At 41.8% G+C, this 12,845-nt stretch overlaps 1 protein-coding gene across 5 annotated transcripts in view; it reads left to right on the top strand.

Moving 5' to 3' along the window:
* Positions 1 to 12,845, top strand: part of PPFIA4 (PTPRF interacting protein alpha 4) — a 125,721-nt gene that overhangs the window by 38,105 nt on the left and 74,771 nt on the right. For all 5 annotated transcript variants that reach the window (XM_033917485.1, XM_033917484.1, XM_033917486.1 and 2 more), the window contains exons 3-6: positions 4,822 to 4,923; positions 7,459 to 7,623; positions 9,282 to 9,356; positions 10,233 to 10,334. In XM_033917485.1, coding sequence (XP_033773376.1) covers positions 4,822 to 4,923; positions 7,459 to 7,623; positions 9,282 to 9,356; positions 10,233 to 10,334 — 444 coding nt within the window. The remainder of the gene's footprint in view (positions 1 to 4,821; positions 4,924 to 7,458; positions 7,624 to 9,281; positions 9,357 to 10,232; positions 10,335 to 12,845) is intronic.

Here is a 12,845-nt window from a genome sequence, read left to right as displayed (position 1 = left end):
AAGGGCGGGACCGCTGGAAGAAAAAGCAGTGCAGCAGGGCTCAGAGAAGGGGCGGGACCGCCGGCAGAGGAAACAGCTGGGCTCGCTGGCATCAGGAAACAAGGTAGACAGCTTCTCCATGGGGGAGGGGGGGAGGCTGTGGGGGTGCGAGCGGTCCTTCGGGTGGGGGTGCGAGCGGTCCTGCAGGGGGGTGAATCGGACGTCGGGGGGGGGGCACCAGGCTTTCAGGGTAGGGACAGGACTTCAAGGGGGAAAGGAGAGTCAGGGCGGGCGAAAAGAGTCGGGCAGCATGCGTGGTATACGGGTGTGCGCGGTATATAAAAATTTCTGTACATAAATTTGTGTTTTTCGCGCTCTATACCCGTGTGCGCGTTTTACACAGGTGCGCGTTATCTATGCGAAAATACGGTAGATTTTTTATTGTGATGTGTGTGTGTGAACCAAAAACACGCTTCTTAAGCGTATGCATTATAGTCATGTGACGTCTCATGTTTCTGGCTGATAACATTTGACAAAAAAATTACAAAATTCATATAAATCACGACACAAGTGCCTAATGGCTACCGCCGCATGTTTCGTGTGCCTATGACGTGAGCATATGATATATGTGCATATGGCGTTGCTTTTCCCGGCACATGGGCACATTTAAGCCTCTTTTCATGGTGCATTCAGCGCATGTGCCGATCATTATCACCAGCGACTCATTGCATGCAAATGTAACGACCCTTTGTGAAACTTCACAAACCTCATTTGCATACGTGGGTTTTTTTTGTTTTTTTTTAAATTGAGAATGACATTTTTTGAAATCGTTACAATAACAACCATGACAGCAGTCCGGTGGATTTTTCTGTTAAGTTTTAAGAATCTTCCTCTCTGCTCCCGAACTCTGGGTCTGACTGCTTCTGACCTTATCCCTGGACATTCAATGCCAGCAATATCACCTGGAATAATAGAAACTTTAAATCTAAAGAGACAGGGTCTTTCTAAGACTGGCCCAAAACTAAGTTTCAAATTTATCAAGTTTCAAGTTTATTAATAGATTTTTTAGACCATCATTTGTCAAAAAAATCTCCACTAAAGCTATATCCAGTCAGAGAAAATGGTGTTCTAAAGCTCCTACCTTTGGACGACGGACATAAGAGGAGGGTGCTTTTGTATCTGAAGACTTTTTTTCTCCACTTTGAGCTTAGTTTTGGGCCAGTCTTACAAAGACCCTGTCTCTTTAGATTTAAATTTCTATTATACCAGGTGATATTGCTGGCATTGAATGTCCAGGGATAAGGTCAGAAGCAGTCAGACCCAAAGAGTTTGGGAGCCGAGAGGAAGATTCTCAAAACTTACCAGAATGATCCTGCCTCTTAGATTTAAATGGTGGTGTATGTGATTTGGGACTCAAGTAATAGCGGTCTATTTTTTTGAAATAGTAGAAGCTTTGCCATATTTGTCACAATGCACAGGGAGACACAAAGCGTTAAGCCCTACAGTGCGAACATTATCGACGATTGTTGTTAGGTGCCGTTGACATGTGTTCGAGGTCTAGTGACTTGATGACCATCATCAAGTTTTCATGGCAGGATCCAGAAGTAGATTGCCGGGCCTTTTTTTTTCTGTGCAGCATACATTTGATGTCGCATCACATGCGATCCTCTGCCCCCCCTGCTGCTGCCCAGATGGGTGGTGCATCGATAGTCTGCTATCTCCGCTGAAACCCGTCCGCCTTGGGAAGTCCCGCTGGTAGTGAAACTACCGACAGCATAGCTTTCATCTTCTCAGATGTGCACAATCCCCAGTGGCACGACAAACCCATGTACCATGACACAACATTGTCCATGATACACAGTGGTGTTCACTTTCAGTAACTGAGGGATTTGGGTTTTCTAGATGCCTATAACGCTGGCCCTCAATCCTATTAGGCACTCTGTTATTGCCCAAAAAAGACCTCCTGCAGAACAAACCTCTTTACTTACCCATCCCTGAAATCATGTCACTACAAGAAGTACCTAAACAGAATGCTTTCTTTCCAGGCAGCCCAACTGAACACATGGCTAGCAAAACCAATACTCGAAGCCACATCATACGCGGACTTCAGAAAATCTCTGAAGACCCGCCTCTTCAACACCACCTAAACTCTCCCCCTACCAATTATAAACCGCCTCGAAAGCCCTCCCCTTCCTTTTCCCCTCCCCCAACGTCTAATGCTGTACCTCTCTTACGCCCATCATATATACCTAGCTGTAAACAGCACTGATCCCTAGTAACTGTTCATATTGTATCATCCTATAACTTAGTATAACATCCTGTATCTGATTGTAAACATCCTGTAACTGTTCTCTTGTTAATATCTTGAACCTACTGTAATCACCCAGTACCCACTCACCCTGTACTTTTCTGTATCTTACTGTAAACATTCTGTAACTGTTCGCCTGTTAATATCTTGTACCTTTTGTAAACACCCCAGTACCTTGTAAACATACTGTAACTGTTTATCGTGTTAATATTTCGTACCTTATTGTATCACCCAGTACCTGATCACTTTGTATTATCCTGTATCCTTCTGTTAACACTGTACTCTCTCTAGACACGACTTCACTGTAAACCGCTTCGAACTTAGGGTATAGCGGTATATAAGAAATAAATTATTATTATTATTATTTGGATGACATATTGTAAGCAGCGTGAGAAAGCTAATGAATGAAATGTAGTTGTTAAGGCACTTCCCCCGTCCTGAGGAAGATACTAAACGCATTGGTGGGGCGTAGTGTAACAGCGACATTGCACTAACAAAGCTAAGTTATCTAGGGGATAAGAAATGTTTAGTATATTACTTGAAAATGAATCAGAAAGAATGATAAATTATTGAAATGAATGAAATGACTAAGAAAACATATGGAAAAGATAAAAATTCAATGAATGGAGATTCTGGAAATGACTTAAAAAATATTAGCATATTTATTAAAGAGCTACAGAAACACTATGAAAAATTAGAATTAAAAACAGTGTGAAGAATATAAAAAAGAGATTAGAATAGAGGGCACATTTGGATGAGCCAGTGACGAGTGCTGCCACCTTGTACTGCAGGAACCAACAAGCAGACAAGTGGCATTCTGAGATTCCCCTTGTGTCTTTTAAAAGTATTATAAGCTGCTTCATAAGGCATGATATAAATTTAAACAATAGTATAACACTGGCCAACACTCATTTTGGCGCCTCAAATGTTAGACCTGTTTCTGGGTATATTTGACCTTCTGATTCTAAAAGTGGCACCAGTTTTCTCCTATCAGCTGTAGTTTTTTTTTTAGATACAGATCCTATACCATATACCACTCTTCACTCTGCTCACCCATTAAAAAGTCAGGATATTTTAAATTAATATCTTTTAAGCATGAAGGAAATATATTAAAAATTAAAAGAAAAGTGTAAAACTTGAAAATCTACTTATTTCATACCAAAAGCACAAGTTTATGATACAAACTTTCCTGTCATTTGACACACAAGAAGCTCCTTTTATAAGACTTCCGAGAGTGGGATCTGCCAGGACAATCCCGTGTAAGTTTCCAACAATAGTCTGCCATCATGCATGCATCCCATCTTCCTTAGTATCTGTCTTCCATTGTTTTTATGCCTTGGTGAAATCTTTCACCTTGCTCTTCGCTTAAGTCACCGAGGTTCTCTGGAAAGTGATCTGTGACTCTGCAGATGATGGACTTTAACACTCATGTTACAGCCAAGCCAGTTGAAATGAAAGAGCATATCCTCTACTAATTGGATGTAGTTGTCTGCCTTCTTGCTGCCAAGAAAGTTTTTCACAACAAGAACAAATGAAGACCAGGCACATGATTCATTTTTATATGTAATGGTGGCAGTAGGATTCTATCTCGTGCTACCAAAGGTTCATTGATTACATTTTGTCCTCCAACCACCATATATTCCCTCGGAGGCCAAGCTTGTTTTGCACGATGTTCATGTTTGGCTCTACTATCCCAAAGGCATATCTACCATCCCATAACCATATCTGAGAATTAGAGCTGATGCGGTCTATCCAATGCAATTTTCTGAATTGGCGCCCAAATAAGCCCAGGAACAGGTCACAAACCCAAGGCACCAAGAAAATTTTTCTTTTTTTGTTGGCCTGTGTAATGAATATGAATGAGATATTTCCATACATACTACATGTCTTGCATATTCCTTAGGCATATCCTAAAGCCCCAAACCATTGCAGCTCTCAGTTACTAGGGATGGAGACCATATCTGATAAGAAATGGATTACCTATAATACCTAAATGAGACAAGTTGTACACCGATCACCATTGAATATGCATGAGATGGATTTACATGCACTGCCTCCTTAAGATGCAAATGTATCTCATGCATATTTATTGTGGATATCCTGAAAACCTGACCTGCCTGTGGCTCTTGAGGACCGGAATTGCCTAACCCTGAGCTAGGACATTAGATTAACTATTAATTGCCTTACCCATCTGAAGGAGCAGCAGAAAGAATATCACCAACTGATGTGAGAAATAACTAGTAACCAGACTTGGATCATGAATGTTTTGAGTTGTCCGTGTCTATTGACATACTCAGGACTTCTAATATCAGGTCTTAAGAAAGAAAGAAAGATTGTTTTAAAAGATGAAATTCATAAATGATGAAAGGAAGCCATTGAGCTGATCTATATGCTTGATAAATGGAATAATCCATGATATTGGGAGGATGGGGGAGTGGTCATGTGGACATGCTGGATGGGTTAGCCTAGGTCCTTCTTTCACATCATACTCTAGACACAGATCGGCTCTTTATTTCTTCCTCTCTTGTCTCCAGGAGTTTGCAACACTGACCAGAGATTTAAATTCATGCAGAGAACATCTTTTGGAGAGGGAAGATGAGATTTCAGAGCTGAAAGCAGAGCGCAATAACACAAGGGTGAGCAGAGATCTCCTTGAGAGACAGCCAGAAGATGGTTTTACTCCTGTTAGTAAAATAACAACCCACACATTGCTAGAAAAGCAAACGTTGAGAGCTGAGGCTGATTTTTCATAGTGAAAATTTGTGACACAAATTCTGACTATCTTACCCTATAGTTATAATTTGTTTTATTACCTAGTTTTGGCCCTCTTTTATGAAGCCGTGTGAGGCTTTTTATCACCTTACGCAGCGATATTAGCTCTGACGCTCATAGGAAGTCTATGAACATTGGAACTTATACTGCCACGGCCAGTGATAAGAAAAAGTCTAATGTGGCTTCATAAAAGGGGGGTTTATTTGCTATTTGTAACCAAGTCCATGTCTTAATTTGCATGAACATACAAATAATTTTATTATATAAAATCCCCATCTGGATCACTATAAACCAGGGATCTCAAAGTCCCTCCTTGAGAGCCGCAATCCAGTCGGGTTTTCAGGATTTCCCCAATGAATATGCATGAGATCTATGTGCATGCACTGCTTTCAATGCATAGTCATTGGGGAAATCCTGAAAACCCGACTGGATTGTGACCCTCAAGGAGGGACTTTGAGATCCCTGCTATAAACTATACTGGGTTTATTCTTTTCCATATCTAATAAAATCTAACAACACAATAAAAAAAAAACCATTAAATCAACAGAAAACCTATTTCTAAAATTTGTGATGTGTGCTCAGAAGTCCCAAGTTATACAGTGAAACCCATCTCAATCACTACACCTCATCAGGAAAAATTGTCAAATAACATACAAAACTGAAATCCAAAATAAGTATCAGTTTGATACTGTAGGCAGCCACCCTGTAACCATAAATTCAACCTGTAGACATAACTATCTCATAATAAAGAGTCCACTGTAGCCACAGTCCTCAACAAGGATTCAACTTTAGTCATAACTGGTTTCTTCAGTAGGATCTAAAAGGCAAATACTACTATAGGTAAAAAAAAAAAACAACCCAAAACCTAACAGCAAAAATATACCTCAGTAGTCTATAAACTCAGACCATGGATACTTACATACAAGTTGCAGATTTAATCAGGTAACATAATTACATTACATTACATTACATTAGTGATTTCTATTCCGCCATTACCTTGCGGTTCAAGGCGGATTACATTCCAACTAAAAAACAGGAATTACATACAAATTAAAAGGAGTAGAATAAGCGATGAAACAGTTACAGTTCAAAAATGCCAAAACTTATACACACACTTCAAATGTCAGGTTATATACTGACACCCTGTCAAATAGTCCACAGTCCACCAATCATTCATCTGCTTTTGCTGCCAGGATTGCAACAAGATAAATTATCATACTCATGTTTATTTTGGATTTCAGTACAGGCAGTCCCCGAGTTACAGACGCCTGACTTAAGTATGACTCATACTTAAGAACATGGTCACAACTTCATTATTTATTTATTTATTTTTTGCCGTACTGGGTCAGACCAAGCCCAGTAGCCCATTTTCACGGTGGCCAATCCAAGTCAATAATACCTGGCCAGAACCCAAGGAGTAGCAATATTCCATGCTACCGATTCAGAGCAAGCAGTATTTCCGGTGGCACAGACTATTACACGTCTCCTGTAGCAGATTCAGGAATGATGCAAGGCCACATTAAGAACAGGGTGTGGTTGTGCATTCTGTACCTTAGAGGGAACACTGGGGACAGTTGACCTTGTTGTCAGCTGGGAGCAGAGGTAAGCAGCAAAAATCTTAAAATCTATTAAGTTCTGAGTTACAAACAAATCCAATTTAAGAACAGCTTTAAAAAAGTAACTCGTTCTTTACTTGAGGGCTGGCCGTACATGTTTTTGGACTCTTTTTCCTGATGAGGTGTGCAGTGATTGAGATGGTGCTGTATGAGTTTCACTGTATAGCATAGGATTTCTCAGCATACATCACGTATTTAAAAATATTTTCTTATTGATTTAGGGCCCCGATTCTCTAAATGGTGCCCGAAGATAGGTGACGGTCGGGGCCCAACTGCTGCCTAACTTAATTAGTTTAATCGGCACGGTAATTGGCTGTGCCAATTTGAAAACCAATTAAAATGCAATTTTTTTAAAAAATGGAGGTGCCTAAGGGCACTTCCAGAGAGATCACCATTATCCTTCCTTCGGAGGCCCCTTACAACATCTAACACCGCTGTAGGCGTGGTTAATGCAGGAAGTGGCATTGGGTGTCATAAGGTGTCTCAGTAGGCGTGATTCTCATGAAAGGTAGCCTTTAAAACCCTGGCCTACATTTCCAGCGCCTCCCTATCATATAGCCAGAATTCTGCAAACAGCGCCATTGTATGGTTGCTATGCGATTGGCGGCCATTTACAGGCCTTAATGGGTGTTTTGTTTTTTTTAATTGTGTTAAGATTTTGTTAGATATATAGAAAAATAGACCAGGTATTTGCTTAGTATGATTTATATATTTCCCAGTGAAAGAAGACATAGTTTGATTTTGCAGTCTACCTGTAACTAATTTACTCTTTTTGATTTCCAGTTGTTGCTTGAGCATCTGGAGTGCTTGGTCTCGCGGCATGAGCGGTCACTCAGAATGACTGTTGTCAAGAGGCAGGCTCAATCTCCTTCAGGTGTTTCTAGCGAAGTTGAAGTTTTAAAAGCACTGAAATCATTATTTGAACACCATAAGGCTTTGGATGAAAAGGTGAGTCTGCCATTACTTGATGCTGAATGAAAGGATGAAAAGGTCTATCATTTCAAAGCTTAGGGCAAGAAAGTGCGCTATAATTTGGTGTCTGGAGGATAGGTGAAAAATTTTGCCATTATCTGGTCATGGCTGACAGGATGCGAGTTTCTATTTACCTGGTGTTGCGTGAGAATGATTTTTGTGGTAGTTTTATTTTTTTTAAACCAGTTTTGGAGGAGTTACACAATGTATGATTTTTATTACCCCCCTCCCCCTCCAACATACACACATTTTGCATAAAATCATTGAAGATTTCTGTAGGTGGAAATTTCTCTTTACTATGCTGGGTGCCAGATGAAAGTTTTAGGGATTTCCACAGTTACTGCTCAATGCCTTGGTTTCCCCACTTTGTAACCACCTTTCACCTTCAGCTAGGCATATTTCCACCTACAGAAATCTTCAATGATTTTATGCAAAATGTGTGTATTTTGGTTTGGGAAGGGAAAATTCATGCACAAATAGAGGGGGGCCTGTCCCTTCTTAATTTAAAGCAATACTACCAAGTGGCTCAGCTTAGAAATGGGGCCTGTTGGTTTTGCCCCTGCCTTACATAGCACTTGTAACCCTGGACAAGTTACTTAACCCCACATAACCCCTGATAGACGGAGGGCCTACTAGAAATAGAGAAAATGCCTGTATGTAATAGATAAACCACAGAAAGGCCGTATATCAAGAATCTAATAATAAGAATTTGAAGACTGAGAGGTTGAACATATGTGCCTTTTCTTGGTAATGGTTGAGGTGCTCTTTCATTAACTGGTGTTGGTGAGGATTCTTTCCTGGAGGAAGGTAAGAGAAAGAGAAGGTCTGTAGTTCCCTGGTTTTGTGTCTTTACTTGGCATTCGGTGCTAAGCTTGGTGTTGGATGAGAAAGTCAGCCATTACCTGGCAGAGGGAGAGGATGAAAAGACCGGTTGTCCTTATCTGTTATTGATTAGGAAGGTCTGTTATTGCCTGGTGTTGGGTTGAACATGTTATTCCTTGAAAATAGTGAAAGTCTCTTATTATGTATTAGTGGGTGAGAAGGTTTATCATTTCTGTCTGAGAATTTTGAACATCCCTCATTGTGTGGTGGGGGTGGAGGTCTGCCACGGCCTGACAGAAAGTCCAAAGACGAGAAAGTCTATTTTCTCTGTAAGTAGACGGGAAGGTCTGTTTACTTGGTATTCAATGAGCTTGTCTTTCCCTTTCCTTCCCCAGTGGCATCCTATTTTGACGAATTGCCCCTGTCCTGTCACCCTTCAGGGCCTGCTGTGACTAGGATCTTTATTTTTATTAGTTGAGCATGTCTGGTGGTGACAGATTGAGAAGGTCTACCGTTACTTGATGAGTTCTGTCATGATCTGGATGCTACGGGATAATATGCCTAGCTGAGGGTGAAAGGTTGTTGCAAAGTGAGGAAACCAAGGCATTGAGCAGTAACTGTAGATGACGGTTGGAGGTGTGTTCATCTTCGGGCATTAATCATATTGGCAAATGTATTTATTCTTTCAGGTTTGTTAGTCACCGCTAAAAAAAATTGCCCAGTAAAACTTATGACAAAACCCCCCCCCCCCCATAATTCTCTAAATACAATGAGTCAGTTAACTGTTGTTGACTTTCTATGTGTAAATCTAGGTGCGAGAACGCTTGCGTGCATCACTGCAAAGAGTGGCAACCTTGGAAGAACAACTGGCAGCTGCCTGTGAGGAGGTAGGTGAAGGCCGAGAAAGTGTTGGACACCAAGAGGAGGAGACCTGTGCTCTTTTCTTTAATGAACATAAGAGTTGCCATACTGGGACAGACCAAAGGCCCAAAAACCCCAGTATCCTATTTCTGCGGACAACCCGGGCCACAAGTACCTGTCAAGATCACAAGATTTTATGCTGCTTATTCTAGGAATAAGCAGTGGATTTCCTCAAGCCATCTTAATAATGGCTTATGGACTTCTCTTTTAGGAAATGATCTGAACCTTTTCTAAACCCTGCTAAGCTAACTGCTTTCACTGCATTCTCTGGCAATGAATGGCAGCGCTTAATTACCCCGCCTAAACCTTTGCTCCGCTCCAGCGCAGATAAGTTGTTTTGTTGTTGGGTTTTTTTCTTGTTTTTTTTTACAATAACTAATGCAAGATTTAACTAGCAAGACGTTGAAAACTTATCAAATGCAAAGCCATGATATGTGTTATGATTGAAAAAGGAGAGTTTTTCCTGCTGCTGGAGCTCTGCTCTAAGCCTGGTCTCTCACAAACTTTTTCCTGAGCACTCAACCCCCCCCCCCAAAAAAAAAAACAAACCCAAAAAACATGTTACATAGTATTTGAATTAATAACCGTTGAGGACTCTCTTTGTACTTCAGGCCATGCCATAGACTCTTCATTCACTTACTTTATATCTGAGTACCTTATACATTGTAACATAGAGACAGAAAAGACTCCTTATATATTGTATCTTTTCCTCCAACTGGATCAAATTCATGTGGTGACAGGGCAGGTACCATAGAGCTTCCTTTCCAGTAGTTTTTTTGCATTGATGTTTTTTTGCATCTTGGCAGCATTACTGTCTGGCCTGTGTCTTTGCTCTTTGCTAGGTTAGAGCCCTGCAACAGAGCCAGCGCAAAAGGAAAGTGAATCAAGGCCAAGAGGAGGCACCTTGCAAGGAAGAGGAGAAGGAGCCCAAAGTTTTTTGGAAGGTGGGATTTCGTGAATCTTTCTGCAGAATACAGGGCAAAACCTGAACCGTGGCCTCTGCCAGAAGTGCCTGATATAGGCATAGCTATGAGGGGGGGTTAATTTTATAAAGTATTTATCATGTATTTATGCATGTGTAGAATTCCTCTTACTCGTATGCAAGTGGTGTAGTGAGGGAAGTTGGTGGCCAAGGCGGAGGTACCCGACATCGTAGTGCCGTGCGCTCCCAAATGCACTCCTCAAATCTTCACTGGCCGCAAGTAAGCTATGCTGCTCCTTTTTGCACTGGCTGTGCAGTCCTTCTGCCGTTACTTGATGGTGAGCAGGAAGTGACATCAGAGGGAGGATTGTGGCTGGTGCAAGCAGCCTGGTTGCTGCCGGCGAAGATCTGGAGAAGTAGGGGAAGGAGAGATTTCCAGAGACCCCTCCTATTGCCGGGGGAGATGAGGTGCCAGTGCCCCTGTCGAGTCCCCTCTATGACACCACTGTTTGTATGTAACCAGGAGGTAAAGTAGGTGTATTCAGGAGGAGGAATTTAGGCAGAGCACAGGCAGAGTCACAAAATAATACAAACCTATGTGTGGTATTTCAGCGGCGTCCATTTACACAAGCTCCTGAGCCACTACAAATGTATGTGGCTGCATTGCGGCTATGATTTTGTCAGCGTTTATTCTGGTGTTATATAAAGACACATAGGCACTCGTGCTTCTTGATAAAAATAGGCTTAAAATAGGTGCCGCCTTTTTTTTTTTTTTTTTTTTATAATCTTTATTAAATTTTCCAACTACAATTGTGCGTACATATAATATTACAAGAAGAGCACAATAAACCTACATATAGGGCTCCTTTTACAAAGGTGCGCTAGCGTTTTTTAGCGCACGCACCGGATTAGCACGCGCTATAGCACGCGCTAGCCAAAAAAACTACCGCCTGCTTAAAAGGAGGCGGTAGCAGCTAGCGCGCGCAGAAATTTAGCGCGGCTATTCTGCGCGTTAAGGCCCTAGCGCACCTTTGTAAAAGGAGCCCACAGTAATAAGCGATTATTTCCCCCCCCCCACCCTCCCACCTATTAATCAAGAAAGTAAATACCCACAAGAAACTATCTAAAAATTCCCCCAAACAATTCCAGTACAGACCCCCCCCCCTCCCTCCCACCCCGGATGTGTATGTTTAAAGGTCAGTAAAATAAAGTCGGTTATCATTCCTTACGAAATCTAGTCAACGGCTCCCAAACATCCATAAATTTCCTGTACCCAAAATAAATATAAGGCGCCTTCTTGTTTTCCCAACCAAGTGAATTAATATAGAATTATCTTCGCAATGCATATCCCATACGTGTAAAGAAGGTAAGGAGTAGGAGTCTGACCCAGTGTCTCGACACGGAGCCGTGTTTTAGCGGACACCTGCCTGCAACAGGAGTCACATATTCTTGTATCGTGTAAAAAAATTAAATGATCCCAACCAGGGATTAAATGATCCCAACCAGGGATTAAATGATCCCAACCAGGGATTAAATGATCCCAACCAGGAAAGCCAATCTCTCACTGTGCTTCACAAAGAAGCTGCCTGCAACAGCAAACGCCAGATAGTATGTTCAATGGAAATCCATATTTTAATTTATTTAAGTTTATTTATATACAGCCTGTCAATGGAGGTTGTCTGACTGGTTTACAATCAGGGACTTGAGCATTTTTCCCTATCGGCCTCTTTTAAAGGGCTTCAGGGCTGCTGCTAGTGCAGGGGTAGGGAACTCCGGTCCTCGATAGCCCTATTCCAGTCGGGTTTTCAGGATTTCCCCAATGAATATGCATGAGATCTATTTGCAGGCACTGCTTTCAATGCACATTCATTGGGGAAATCCTGAAAACCCGACTGGAATACGGCTCTCGAGGACTGGAGTTCCCTACCCCTGTGCTAGTGCATTTTTTGTAAAAGAGGCCGTATGTGTCCCAGCAGGCTGACAATCTATCTAACGTACATGGGGCAGTGGAGGTTTAAGTGACTTGCCCAGGGTCACAAGGAACAGTGTGGGGCTTAAACCCACAACCTCAGGGTGCCGAGGTGTAGCTCCAACCCTTCAGCAAAATAAGTACAGTTAGCCTAAACAGGTTATCAATAATAAATCTTCTTAATTCCAATATTACATCAAACGGCTCTACTGAAGGGAAGCAATATAGAAACACAGAAATAATGAAAAAAAAAAAAAAAAAGACATCTCAGATGCTATCAAAGCCACAGTGTAGTCACGGGCAGTGGCATAGTAAGGAGGGGAAGGGTCCACCCCGAGTGCCATCTTGGTGGGGTGCCAGCTCCACCTTCCCCCCTCCCCCCGCTTCGTTCTGACCACCCCTTCCACGCTCGTGCGCTCCTTCCTTTCTCTTCCCTCATACCTCTTTAATTTTCCTGGTCAAAAAGGAAATGACAGAATTAGGGGTAAAACTGGACTCTGATTTAACGAGGACGTGGCTTTTTCAGGCTTGTTTTGGCTACTTACATATATCGTTTAAAGCCGA

The sequence above is a fragment of the Geotrypetes seraphini genome, chromosome 13, assembly GCF_902459505.1.
Source record: "Geotrypetes seraphini chromosome 13, aGeoSer1.1, whole genome shotgun sequence".
NCBI lineage: Eukaryota > Metazoa > Chordata > Amphibia > Gymnophiona > Dermophiidae > Geotrypetes > Geotrypetes seraphini.
The sequence above is the reverse complement of the archived record's forward strand: the minus strand, read 5'-3'. Positions and strand labels throughout refer to the sequence as shown.